Consider the following 13,225-nt stretch of genomic DNA (forward strand, 5'->3'; position numbering starts at 1 on the left):
GTTAGGAGGATCTTCTGTCGCTGCAGCACTGCACAAGGACAGTATCAATGGTGGGTGGACGAGTGATTACTGCCTCCGTCAGAAGTACACTGAGAGGTGCTTCCAGATGGCGGTAGCTACTGCTCATCCTCAGCCATTAGGACCATTTGGTCCTCCCTGCTTTCCAGTGAGGTCCTAGGAGTTGGGCTTGTGCCTGTGCTCCCAGTCCCCCTGTTGCCTTGGCTCTGGGACCCTGAGCTCAGGGGCAGGGTGATGGTGTGCAGGCCAGAGCATATACCAACAATTGCATCTGCAATACGCTCAGTTTGTCCCTCCAGGACAGCCGTCAGCCTGTCCATGGAGGAAGCTTGGAGCTCCGAAGAGTGGGTGATCGTAGTGCACATGGCCTGGATCGACATCTCCACAGTCCGGGCCAGAGCACGCAGCCCCTCTGGTGTACCTGCTAAATCTTCACGAACCTCGCACTGGACATCCAGCACCTGCCACCTTATAGTTGACTCCAGAGGCTCATCATCTGAGTTGAAATCAGTCTTTGGATCACCCTGGACATTCCTCTGACTGCCCGAGGCCTGCTCCACCACAATCTCCGGCAGCTGACGTGCAACTGTGAAGTGCCCTCACCAGACTGTGTATGCCCTGTTCCGACGCACAAATCCCTGCTGAGGTGCCAGTGCCTGTGCTGTTGCTAGGGGCAGAGAGAGGATGTGGCGCTCCATCATCAGAGGGTTCTTCCTCCTCCTCCTCGGAGGGGAGTGGTGGCCCGGCATCCGGAGGATGGTCGATGGAAGAGGCTTCACCTGTGACAGAGAGACATAAGTTTCATCGCATCATGCCAAACATCCATCCACCTCCAACTTGCCACTTCCCCTTTTCTATTAGTTTGTGCCATTTGCCATCTCACCAGACCCACGCCTTTCTCCAATCTCACCTCTGTCAATGGACCTGGATGACTCTGAATCAGTGAGCATCAAAACCTCTTCCTAAAATGGAGTCAGGACCACAAGGTTTGGCACACCCCATCAATTTAGCCTCACTCTAGGGAATTGTGGGCATGCTTCCCCTGAAAAGATAGTAACTTTGCAATCAGTAGCACTGTCATCTTATTTGATGGCATGCCACCGAAGCATTATTAACAGAGGGCTTGGCACCCTAGATGCTGTGCATATCCCTCATCTGCACACTCTTGCCAACCCCCACCCTCCAACTGGGCCAAACTTATAAGAGCACACTGACATCGGTGCAGACAGCCATGTCTTTGTTGCATCATGCTGCCTTGGATCTCCAGCCAATGTCACATTACTCCTGCATTTGCAACGGCACCCTATAGCATACTGGCACAAGGTAACACATACTGAGGACTTACGCACCCTGGCTGCCCTTATGAGGTTATCGAGCCTCTTCTGACTTTGAGACCAGGTTTGCCTCACCAGCCCAACACTGCTGACCTCCGTAGCTACCTACTCCCAGACAGCATGTGCTTTGGTCAGGTTTCTCCTCTTCCTGCCGGATGGCATGAACTGCTCAAATCGGTTCAACACTAGAGAGGAGTGCTCTTGGGGATTCATCACTAAATCAAGGGATTGGTTTGGCCCTTCTCCCTTGCCTGTACCCTCGCTTGAATGGCACTGACATCTCTGGAGGGAAACATTCAATAACTAGAAATTCCTCTATGTAAAGATGTGGAAAACTTGTTCAAGTCCAAAAATAAAACCTCTTCTGCTCAGCGGCAAAGTTTGGACACATTAGTTCTCAAAAAACTGCACACTTACCTTAAAAACTTGCAAATTCCTGAAGTCCCAATGAGCTTCACGAGTCCTTACACTTGCTGGGTCCCCTGACACTGTCCCATGGCAAGGGGCCCTTTAAATTACTGGCCATGACCTTGTTCCGGGTCATGGCCAATGAGCTCGGCAGCTGGACATCCCACCCTCCAACACAGATTGGCATGATAGTCCTAAAGGCTTCAAAACTGGCCTCTGAAGTCAATTGATCCAATTTGCACTTTATTGGCTGTGTTTTAACGACGGGCCCAGAAGTCGGAAGGCTGCCCATTTCCGGGTGAGGGACCTGCCCTCCGCGCCGGATGTATTATTTATCCTGTTTTTATCATGGACAATAAAAAGGAACACATAAATTCTGTCCTTGACAATTATCAAACAAAGTATCCCTCCAAGGCACTCAAGGAGATATTGGGTCAGATGACCAGAGTTTGGTCAAAAAGGTAGGTTTTAAGCAGTGTCTTCAAAGAGAAAAATGAGGTAGAGAGGCAAAGTGGTAAAGGAACGGTATTCCAGAGCTTGGGGCCCAGGCAACTGAAGAAATTACCACCAATGATCAAAAAATTAAAATTGGGAATGCACAAGAAGCCAGAATTAGGGGAGTGCAGATATCTCAGAGGGTTGTGGGGCTGGAGAAGATTACAGAGACAGGGAGGGGCAAGTCCATGGAGGAATTGAAAGGATGAGAGTTTTAAAACCAGGGTGTTGCTTGACCATGAGCTAATGTAGGTCAGCAAGCACGGGGCGATAGGGGAACAGGACTTGTTACAAGTTAAGATACGGGCAGCAGAGTTTTGGATGACCTCAAGTTTACAGAGGGTAGAATGTGGGAGACCACCCAGGAGTGGGTTGAAATAGTCAAGTCTAGAGGTAACAAAGACATGAATGAGTTTTCAGCAGCAAATGAGTTGATATAGGAGCGAAGTTGGACAATGTTATGGAAATGAAAATAGACACCTTTAGTGATGGCACAAACATAAAATTGGAAACTCAACTTGTGACACCAATAACCTCAGACTGTTGCCAGGGAGAAGGATGAGGTTGGTATCTAGGAAACGAAGTTTGGAGGAGGGACCATAAACAATAGCTTAAGTCTTCCCAGTATTTAATACCACCTTCTTAGGGAAGCTAATGATGAGCAATGAATGTGGCTTTGCTATTGTTGCCCACATCATGAGAATAAATATGAAAAGTAAAAAAAAACAAGGCTTTACTGAATGTAATTATTCATGTGAAACATATATTCATACTAATTGAAAAAAAACTAAAGTCATATGTTATCAGCATAGTTGGTATGTAAACTAGCAAATTAACAGGGGCAGTTATGAGATGTTGAGGCTGAATTCCCATGGATGGAGGCAGTTATACCACAAAATGGTCTTTGTCTTAGCCCATATTTGTGAGTCCAGACCTCAGTTTGTAGGCAGAATTAATCCTGCAATGTTACATTAAATGCTATAGTGTGTGGTAGTTTCGTTCGAGAAGGAAGTTTATTTACTAATTTTATTTTATTTTGGTGTTGATTAGCATATTTTAAATGAACTTAAATTGCTTTCAAGTTCGATAGTAACTTTTTTTTAAAGTTAATGATCGGTACAATTTACTGTTATAATGTACCCATAAAATTTGCTTACTTCTAAAAGTGGAATAAATTTGCACTAACATTGCAGATGTTTTGCTGTGCCACATAAGCAAAGCAAAACATGTTGTAATGCTACATTACCTATCAAGATTAAAAATTTACTAATTATTGTTACTAAAGAAAAGAAATTTTAACATTCTCTTTCAGATATCTACGAAATGGATGGAGTTGCAAAACCCAAACCTTTGCATTGCTCGTGGGAAAGTTCGAAGTGGTCAGAGACTAAAAGTCATGTGAAAGAATTCTTGTCATTTGGCCACCTGCTTCCTGAAAGTTATCCCCAAAAGTTTGAGTATGCAAAAAAGGAAGCAATAATGAGCCAGCATAACCTTCATCCTTCGAGATATGACTCATATCTGCTTGATTCCTCCAATAATGCTAGAGATGTTGCCAGTGCTTGGAGTGATGGTTATTATACATTGACCATCGTTGGTATGTATTTATAGTTTTGATCAATAACAACTATTTGTACCTGGTTCTATTCAACACCATCTTGTCACCTTTGACAGATCTAAATCAAGAAATTGCTATGGATGTTGTATTTGTACCATTGACAACTGACAAGATCTTCATCACTTCCGCAAATGACACGACATTTATTTCCATCTTGTCTGGTGGTTGCACTTCTGAAACTTCAATCTTAAATGGTAATATAAATGTTTACATCTCAACTTAAAATGAATATAATCAAGTGACAATTATAAGATCTGAGATAAAAGTTTGTTTCACAACTCTAACCACTGTCAAAAGAGAGAATTTGACTTTCAAAGATGTTGATAAGAATCATCACCCCAACCATATAGTTCAGGAAATTAGTAGATAATGGTAGATCCCTATCTGCAAAGATCAATTGTACCATGTTTGTAAAATATATAATAAATTTCTGTGCAACACATAATCAATACTAATCTTAGGAGTTAATTTCATTTTTGAAATTAAATCTTCAGTTACAGCTTCTACTCTAGCTTAGCAGTGGGGTGGGAACCTGACTGTTGGTTAAGAAGGAAGAAAAGTAAAGCTGAAAATAGAAGGAAGAAAATTAGTAAGCAATTATGGAAAGCTAAGGAAACAAGGGCTCGAAATTAGACAGCAAAGGGCTTGCTCAGTGATTAGTGATACATACTTAACTGCAAGGAGTCCAGAGTATAAGGCAGATGAGCTGAGGACACAGATTTTTTTAAAATTTCATTCATGGGATGTGGCATCACTGGATGTGGCATCATTTATTGCCCATCTCTAATTGCCCTCATTCAGAGGGCATTTTTAAGAGTCAACGACATTGCTGTGGGTCTGAAGTCACATGTAAGCTAGACCAGATAAGGAGGGCAGATTTCCTTCCTTAAAGGACATTAGTGAACCTGATGGGTTTTTACAACACTCAGCAATGGTTTCATGGTCATCACTAGACTTTTAATTCCAGATTTTTATTGAATTTAAATTTCACCATCTACTGTGATGGGATTCAAACCCAGGTTCCCAGGGCATTACACTGCGTCTTTGGAATACTAGTCTAGTGGCAATACCACTATGCCACTGCCTCCCCTTATAGAATAATAGATAATAGAATCATAGATTTGTTACAGCACAGAAGTAGACCATTCAACCCATTGTGTCCATGTCGGCTCTTTGGGAGCAATGCAGTTGGTCCCACTCCCCACCCTTTGTCTGTAACGTTGCAAATTTTTTCTCTTCAAGTTTCCCTTTTGAAAGTCCTGATTGTATCTACATCCACCATGATCTCAGGTAGTGCATTCCAGATCCTAGCCACTCACTGCATAAAGAGGTTTTTCCTCATGTCACCATTGGTTCTTTGGCCAATCACCTTAAATCAGTGTGCCCTGGTTATTGACTCTTGTGCTAAAGAGAACAATTTCTATCTCCTCTGGTCAGACCCCTCATGATGTTGTCCCAGATTATCATCTCTAACAGCTTTCTCACCACTGATGTTAAACTCACTGGCCTATATTTGCTTACTTTATCCTTACACTCTTTTTTGAACAAGAGTGTAACATTTGCAATTCTCCAGTCCTCTGGCACCACCCCTATATCTCGGATAGATTGGAAGATTATGGCCAATACTTATGCAGTTTCCTCCCTTACTTTTGCCCAGGATCTTCTGATGCATCCTGTCCTGTCCTGCTGACATATCGGCTGGGGTTTTCCATGCCTGCTGGCATTGGGCGTGCTCAGTGGCGTGAGCAGACAATATGGCGCGATTGGTTTCATGACGTTGGGAAACTAGTTTGCATTCGTCTGCTCAGCCTGCCATTAGATGTCGGGAACCGTGTTGTAATACATCTGTATATCAGTATCAGGCCAGCCCACCGGAATTGTTCCCACCCCACCACACACATAACCCTGCCCCCACCTTTGCTGGATCATCCACCCACGTCGGTAGGAAAACACATAGATATGTTTCACAACAGCACATAAACGATGTTCACCTGGCGGGCTGCACTTCGTTTGGGACTTCGAGGTTTGTTTGCCTACCTTGCTTCGGTCAGCACTCACAGACATCAATGTCAGGCTTCACAGACAGCACCGCATCACTTTTAGAGTTGCTCATGGGCAGGTCTCTATCTACCAGATCAGCCATATGTGAGTGGCTTTTCAATGGCTGCAGAACTAGGGCTTGCTCAGCGAAGGGGGAAAAGTGGCCTCAGGCAAGGGAAGAGGTTGCAGGACGAGGGCTACACTGGGGAAGGAGGGTAACCCAGAGTGTGTGTGGGGGCACATGTTGATCTGTGCAAGTGGCCTAAGGATGGTGAGGGCTGAGGAGGCAGTCTCCAGAGGAGATGAGGCCAGATGGACAAATGTGTGAGAATGGGTGGTGATATCCCTTAAGCTGGCAGCGAATGAGATGCCAGTGAATGTCTGATGGGCTTGAATGTGTGAGGTTAGAGTGATGAGATTGCCATACCCTGGCCTCACGGATGAGATCATTTATCGTCTATCTGCATTGGATTGCCAACCTCTTCTGTGTAGCATTGGCACTGATCACCACTGCCACTGCCTCCCAAGCCTGGTTGGTCACACTGCTGCCCATCCAGTATCCAGAGCGGAGATAGAGGACATTGCAGCAGGCCTCCACGGCGTCCAAAAGGCGTTCCAGTGATGCATCACTAAACCTGGGGGCTGCAGTCTTTTTGCCTTTCATGGACATCTTCCCTGCAGTAGTCCTGGGTTGGAAGCACTGAGATGTGTACGCGCATCTGGACTTTAAACATGGCGCCTAGCGTGATGAAGCAGCGTGAAGAGAGGCAAATGAGAGCCAGCCCGCCATTGAAACAGCATGTTTCCCAGGAATGCATAACTAATGCGGTGGGTTTGGGATGATACGGCATGAAAACCTGCCATTGCGGCTGGCGGATAAAACATCATTTTACTCGCCTGCTACCGCACTTAGTGCAAACCTGGGACAATTCCAGCCATCAACTTTTAAGTACTGCCACGCTTTCTAATACCTCTTCTTTATCAAATTTTAGCCTCAACTACCTCGTCTTTCACATGACTGATAAAGACAGAGGCAAAATATTCATTTAGTACCTCTGCCTCCTTGCATAGATCCCTTTTTTGGTCCCTAATCAGCCCCACCCCTGACCTTGCTACCTTTATACTATTTATATGTTTATCAAAGATTTTATGAACTCCCTTTTATGTTAGCCACCGGTCTTTTCTCATATCTCTCTTTGGCTCTCTGATTTCCATTTTCACTCCCCCTCTGAATTATCTGTATTCAGCCTATGTCTCACTTGTATTATTAGCCTGACATGTGTCATACACTCTCTTTTTCTGCTTCACCTTACTCTTTGTTCCTCTTGTCATCCAGGGAGCTTTGGTTTTGGTTGTTCTCCATTTACCCCTTATGGGAATGCATTCCCACTGTACATGAGCCATCTCCTCTTTAAAGGCAGCTTATTGCTCCTTTACAGTTTTCCTGCCAATTTTTGATTCCAAAATGACCTGGGACAGATCTATTCTCACCCACTGAAAATTGACCTCCTCCAATTAAATATTTTTACTTCTGATTGCTCCTTGTCCTTTTCAATGGCTAACTAAACCTTATGATGCTGTGCTCATTGTTCCCTAAAAGTTCCCCGACTGACACCTGCTCCACTTAACCCACCATATTCCCCAGAACCAAATCCAGCAAATTCAGAAACTCTTCCTCCTCGCTGCCCTTTACACTTATCATCCCTGTCTATATTAGGATAATTAAAGTCCACCATTATCACTACTCTATAGTTTTGCACCTCCCTGTAATTTTCCTGCAAATTTGCTCCTCTATATTTTTCCCACTAGTTGGTGGCCTATAGAATACACCCAGTAGTGCAGTGATAACTCTAATGTTTCTGATCTGTAACTAAATAAATTCATTCCTTGGCCCCTTGAGGACATCCTTTCTCTTGAGCACTTTAATATTCTTCTTAGTCATTATAGCCACTGTTCCGCTGACTTTTCCTTTCCTACCTTTCCCAAGGGGCAGAATTTTTCCCTCGTTGGGTGGGCGCGCGCCCGACCCGAACGAGAGTAAAATAGTACGTGATGACATCGGGCGACGTCATCGCACACTTCCGATATTTCGCTCAGCAGGCATGCGCAAGAGGCGGCAACATGCCCGCCGACAATTAAGCGGCCTATTAAGGCCCTTAATTAATTAAAGAAATCAAAATTTTCGCTGCCCTTCTGATTGGTGGGCGGCCAAATAGGCCAAGCGGCCTTTGCATTTTTGGCGAAACTTCATCCACTGAGGGAATGAGGTTTCGACCAGTGATAAAAAAATAAAAACTTTTAAAACTCATTTTTAATGACAGAGTCACATGAGGGGACATGTTTTCCTTATTTTTTAATTCTTTATTTTTATTGTTCAAAATCTTCAGCTCCCTGAGGCAGCTCTGGCCCTCAGGGAGCTTTCGCTGCACGCACCCTTGCACATGCGCACGTTTCTCCTCCTGCCCCCACCCTGGCAGTGCTGAGGCTCCCAGCGCGTGTTTCACACTGGCTGGCCATTAATTGGCCAGGCAGCGTGTAATTGATGTCAGAGCCCGATTGCGGGCAGTGGTCGGCTTCGCAACCGCTTCTGGGCCCCCCCGCTGCACCTGCCCGACAAGGGCAAAATGAGCCCCTGTATCCATGAATATTTTGTACCTAGTCTGCCCTTTTTTGAGCCAAGTTCCTGTTAAAGCCACATCATATTCCCACGTGGCTATTTGCACCTTTAGCTCACCTACCTTATTTACCACGATCTTTGCATTCACATTCAAACACTGTAAACCTAATTTAGAACTTGTTGCATTACATTCACCTGACCCTACTATTTCTTTCTCCAGTCTGACCTGTGTAATCCTTTGTGCACCTTCTTTATCCTTCCTCATGCTATACCATGGCTCCCAATCCCCTTGGAATTACTTGCAAATATGATATCATAGCTATCACTGAACCGTAGCTTAAAGGAGGAAGGCAGGGAATTGGCACCAGGTGAATTGCCCCTATGGAGAGCCTGCGCATACATGATAGACTGAATGGCCTCCTGTGATGTCACAATTCTATAATTCTGAATACACCTGGGCGGGTGGGAGGGTTATCAGTGGGAAAGCATTTCATTGGTAGTTCAGTTAGATTTAAAGTAGTTATGGAAAAGGATAAAGGTAGACCAAGAGAAGTTTTAAATTGTGAAAAGCTGAACATTATGTGAATTATCTACCTTGTAAATGTTTTTTGTATCTTTGAATTGTAATTTGTAACAAACAAATTAATTATTTCTCTCTCAGATATAATCATGGCAACAGTATCAGAGCTAAATGGAAAACATTTCCTGTGCACTTTGGATCTTTACCATCATGGGAATGATCAAACAGAGGTTATTTTAAGCAGAGCTTATGAAAAGAGCTAAGTTTTGAAGCAACTAACAGCCTACATTTCTATAGTGCTCATCATCTGCAGGAAGACATCTCAAAGTGTTTTATGCTAACAGTGACAAAACAATGTATGCCACAAGTGATCTATTGTTAAAATTGTATCCTCTCCCCTTCAGTATTCATTTTAAAAATCAGAACAGTGGAAAATATATGATTTACTGTCACATTTATCTTATGTGGGTATTTGTGGTTCTTGGGTTTGACCATTCTTCCCATACAAGAGCACCAGACAGGGTATGTTGATAGGCATTACAATTGACCCAGCTCCTGTGCTTAATCATCTACTGGTGTTGGTTTACTGATCAGGAACACAAATCCTAGCTAATATTTATCCTCCCTAGCCCAGGGTTACTGAGGCCAATTGTACCACCTTAATCTTTTAACAGCTAAGGCCAATTAAGTCACCATTGATTGTGGCTCAAAACTAGAACATTTTGGTCTTGTATAAGACCACAGCATCTTGTATGCTTACCCACTAAGCCAGCTGGTGGCTAATAAGTTTGTACATAGCACTACCAGCAAGATTTCCATTTCAATATTAAACATATAACCTGACAAACAGCAAAACCTGTACTTAATTTGCATTTCAAAAACATTGTCATTGAATACAAGCCTCATAGTTTTTGTCTTATTTGCATAAGTCTCATAGCAGAGTGAGGTCTGTGCCTTAATATTTTGTTTCTAATTGTAAATTTCAGAGCAAAAACATTTTTACATGTTGTTTACTTTGTAAATCTCTTGCACACTGTGTTTCTTGGAAAATATAACTGCTTAAGTACCAGGATCCAAACAGAATTCTTTTGTTTAGAAAAAATTTTGAATCACTATATGCTCCCATTTCTTGATTGGGAACATGTGAATGTGAGTGAATACAGGATTGGGGAGCTCCATAATGGAGTAAGTTTCCTAGCGGTCACTGTCTTAAATTTGTAAGCAAAGAATGACCATGAAAATGGTACTGGAAAACTACCAGTTACATGGAACCATAATTCATACATCATAGGTTTCAAAGGTGACCGGAATAGAAATTAACTTAGTGCAATGAGGGAATTATGCTCACCTATTTAATTAAAGAAAAGAAAGTAATATCCTACTCTTGTGGCTAATAACTTCAGTTTACTTGGTTATTTTCCTTTCCTTAGAATGTTGCTATTTTGAATTTCTTGCACCCAGAACTCTTTCATGATTGAAGAATATACTGGGACATCTGAGATGTCTTATTGATTCTATTCACTTATGTGGAAGTTGATACTTTGATAATATGAGATGCCAAGCCAAGGATGCCCAAGCTGCAGTGAATCAGTGACTTGCAAATGAGTGAATGGAATGACTTTAGGACATTAGGACAGTGCTGTAACATCTGTATGCCTCCTGATGTTAGTAATTGCCCAAAGTGAAAATTCATGGGAAGGAAAGTAATTAAACATAAGTCATCTTTTACATTAAGAAATATTCCATCTGCGTGAAAATTCAGGCTTTATCTTAAAGGTTTATCCCCTTAACTTTCTTTCTTTTAACATGAACAATGAATATTAAAGATATGTACACATTCAAATCAAATATTTTATACAGTAATATAATCAGACAATATATTGAAAAAACATGGTGCGTATATTTTTTTATAATCATGCTTATCAGCTAGTGTCTGTCCTTCAGTGATTTAGCTAAATATGAAACTTTATTTCAAACAACTTTTGAAACTGAAAGAAAGGTTCTGTTTAATATGTCATCATTGCAGAAGAAATATGATTGAAAAAAGCAGATTGTTTTGAGAGATCTCCTTTTATATATCCAATCTTCCTAAGCCATATATCTCCTGCAACAAAGAAATTGTGAGAACAAAGCTTCTGACTATACTGCTATGAGATGACAAAGGCAATCCGATTTTATATAGATTTTTTCCCATTCCCCCGCCCAAAAAAACATTGGCAGGTGGCTGCCTGTTGCATGATATTTCCACACAGAAGCAAAGTTCAGATATGGCAACATTTCAAAAATATTTCTCAGCTATTTTTTGTCAGTCTTTAAATCTAACCTTTTTGAGACTACCCTATTTAGCTTTTTATAGGCATGAGTTACTTTTATTTTTATAGCGTAAATATTTGTGAAAATACCATGGGTTGATGAATATGATAAAGTTTGCTTTATTTATTGCTTGCATATTTGATATAAAAATATATAGTTGTTATGGACAGGGGGAGAGTTAATTTAAACAGCACTAACTTCTCCTCTCACCACCCATCCATAAACAAAAAGGTGTTTTGATTTGGTTCCCTCTTTATTTGCAGCGGCGTATTCCTCAACCCCTCAATTTTGGTGCGCTTCAATTTTCTCTTAATACCACCGCAGCAAACTCAAGATAGGATGAACTCAAAGGGTTAGCCTATTTGCACACACTCAAAACGTGGGAGCAGGGTCGCATTGTCATCTCCACACTCAGCCAGTAAAGAGAGGGATAGAGACAAGATGGATTTACAGTACAGAAGCCACAGAAAAAGTAAATATTGGTTCATATGGGTTCCAGAGTCCAGAATCAAAGTCCAATAAGGTATTCCTTCACAGAGGTGGGCGGGTTGAAAACTGATGCTGCATAATTCACTTTTCCCGTGGTGTTGACTTCACACAATGAGATAGGCATGGAGAGATGAATCAGTCTTGTAGGTGATGATACAGAATTTCTAGCAGAAACAGTGTAGATGGGGCCAGGTGTCCAACTTGGGCCAGAGCTCCTTGTCTGTGAGACTGTTAGTCGATGATAAAAAGCAGACTGAGACTTTGAAGTTCAGCAAGGCAATATTACTGGTTCCACAAGCCAGAGGCCCATGTCATATGACTCCCACCTCTTCACACTGTATTTGACAAAGGACGTGTATCCCTCATCTGGGTCCCGGAGACTGTTAAATGTCTCAAACATTAAGAATTGAAAGGAAGATTATGGGGCCTTTTGTCTTGGCAGACTCCTATTGGCTTGCTTGGGTTATGAGATGCAGATGGCCTTTGTCTAGCTCTCTTTGAATTTAGTCTGTGCGGCCCACAGGGTGTCTTCAATGGCTCTTCAGGGATAACAATGTGTGAGTTTCCCCAATACTGCCAGGTAGCTTCTTTTGTTCGGGGTCACAGACAAATATAAATTCAGCCATTTTAGGTTTTTGTCCAGTTTAAAATTTTTAGAGATAGCAATGAGCCTATCTTTATATATATTTTGCAGAACAAAAATGTACAGAGTGAGGTCTTAGCCCTCACATCGTTTACAACAGTTTTCATATATTGTATTTGTACCACAATATATAATGCATATTAACACATGGTACATTAAACATTGTGAAATTTTAACCTATTAAATGAATATATTTAAATCTTTAAGTGTTAAGTATGGGTCATTAATATTTAACTTCATTTTATTTATATTTAAAAATAAACTTGTTTTTAGTCTTAGCAATATATTTGGATTATCATTTTCATCTAAAATGTTTCATTCATGGCTATAAAAATTGTTCATTTTGTATTCCATTTTGTTGTAATGTGCAACTATTGATTGCAATAAATTTAGTAGAATCAGACAGTAAATTAGTATATTTATGATATCCATTTTCTTCTCAAAGTTTTTGCTTAAAATATAGGAAATTAATGCCATGCTCTTTTCCTTCCTCAAACTAATTAATTACAGCACTGCACCATGAGCTGTTATTTTGCACTGTAACCTTTGATGTGGCACCTTGTTAAATGCCTTCTGGAAATCTAAGTACAGCACATCCACAGGTCCTTCTTTATCCATGTTGCTTGTTACTTCCTCAAGGAATTCCAATAATTTAGTCAAACATGATTTCCCTTTCACAAAACAATGTTGACTCTGCCTGATTGTATTGAGATTTTCTAAGTGCCCTGCT

At 41.7% G+C, this 13,225-nt stretch overlaps 1 protein-coding gene across 1 annotated transcript in view; it reads left to right on the plus strand.

The window, feature by feature from the left end:
* Nucleotides 1-12,875, plus strand: part of LOC144682411 (RPA-related protein RADX-like) — a 108,193-nt gene extending 95,318 nt beyond the window's left edge. Inside the window, exons 12-14 of the mRNA XM_078544821.1 lie at nucleotides 3,568-3,852; nucleotides 3,930-4,067; nucleotides 9,192-12,875. Coding sequence (XP_078400947.1) covers nucleotides 3,568-3,852; nucleotides 3,930-4,067; nucleotides 9,192-9,313 — 545 coding nt within the window. The 3' untranslated portion in view covers nucleotides 9,314-12,875. The remainder of the gene's footprint in view (nucleotides 1-3,567; nucleotides 3,853-3,929; nucleotides 4,068-9,191) is intronic.
* Nucleotides 12,876-13,225: the final 350 nt, after the last annotated feature.

Source organism: Cetorhinus maximus, chromosome 7, assembly GCF_964194155.1.
Source record: "Cetorhinus maximus chromosome 7, sCetMax3.hap1.1, whole genome shotgun sequence".
Taxonomy (NCBI): domain Eukaryota; kingdom Metazoa; phylum Chordata; class Chondrichthyes; order Lamniformes; family Cetorhinidae; genus Cetorhinus; species Cetorhinus maximus.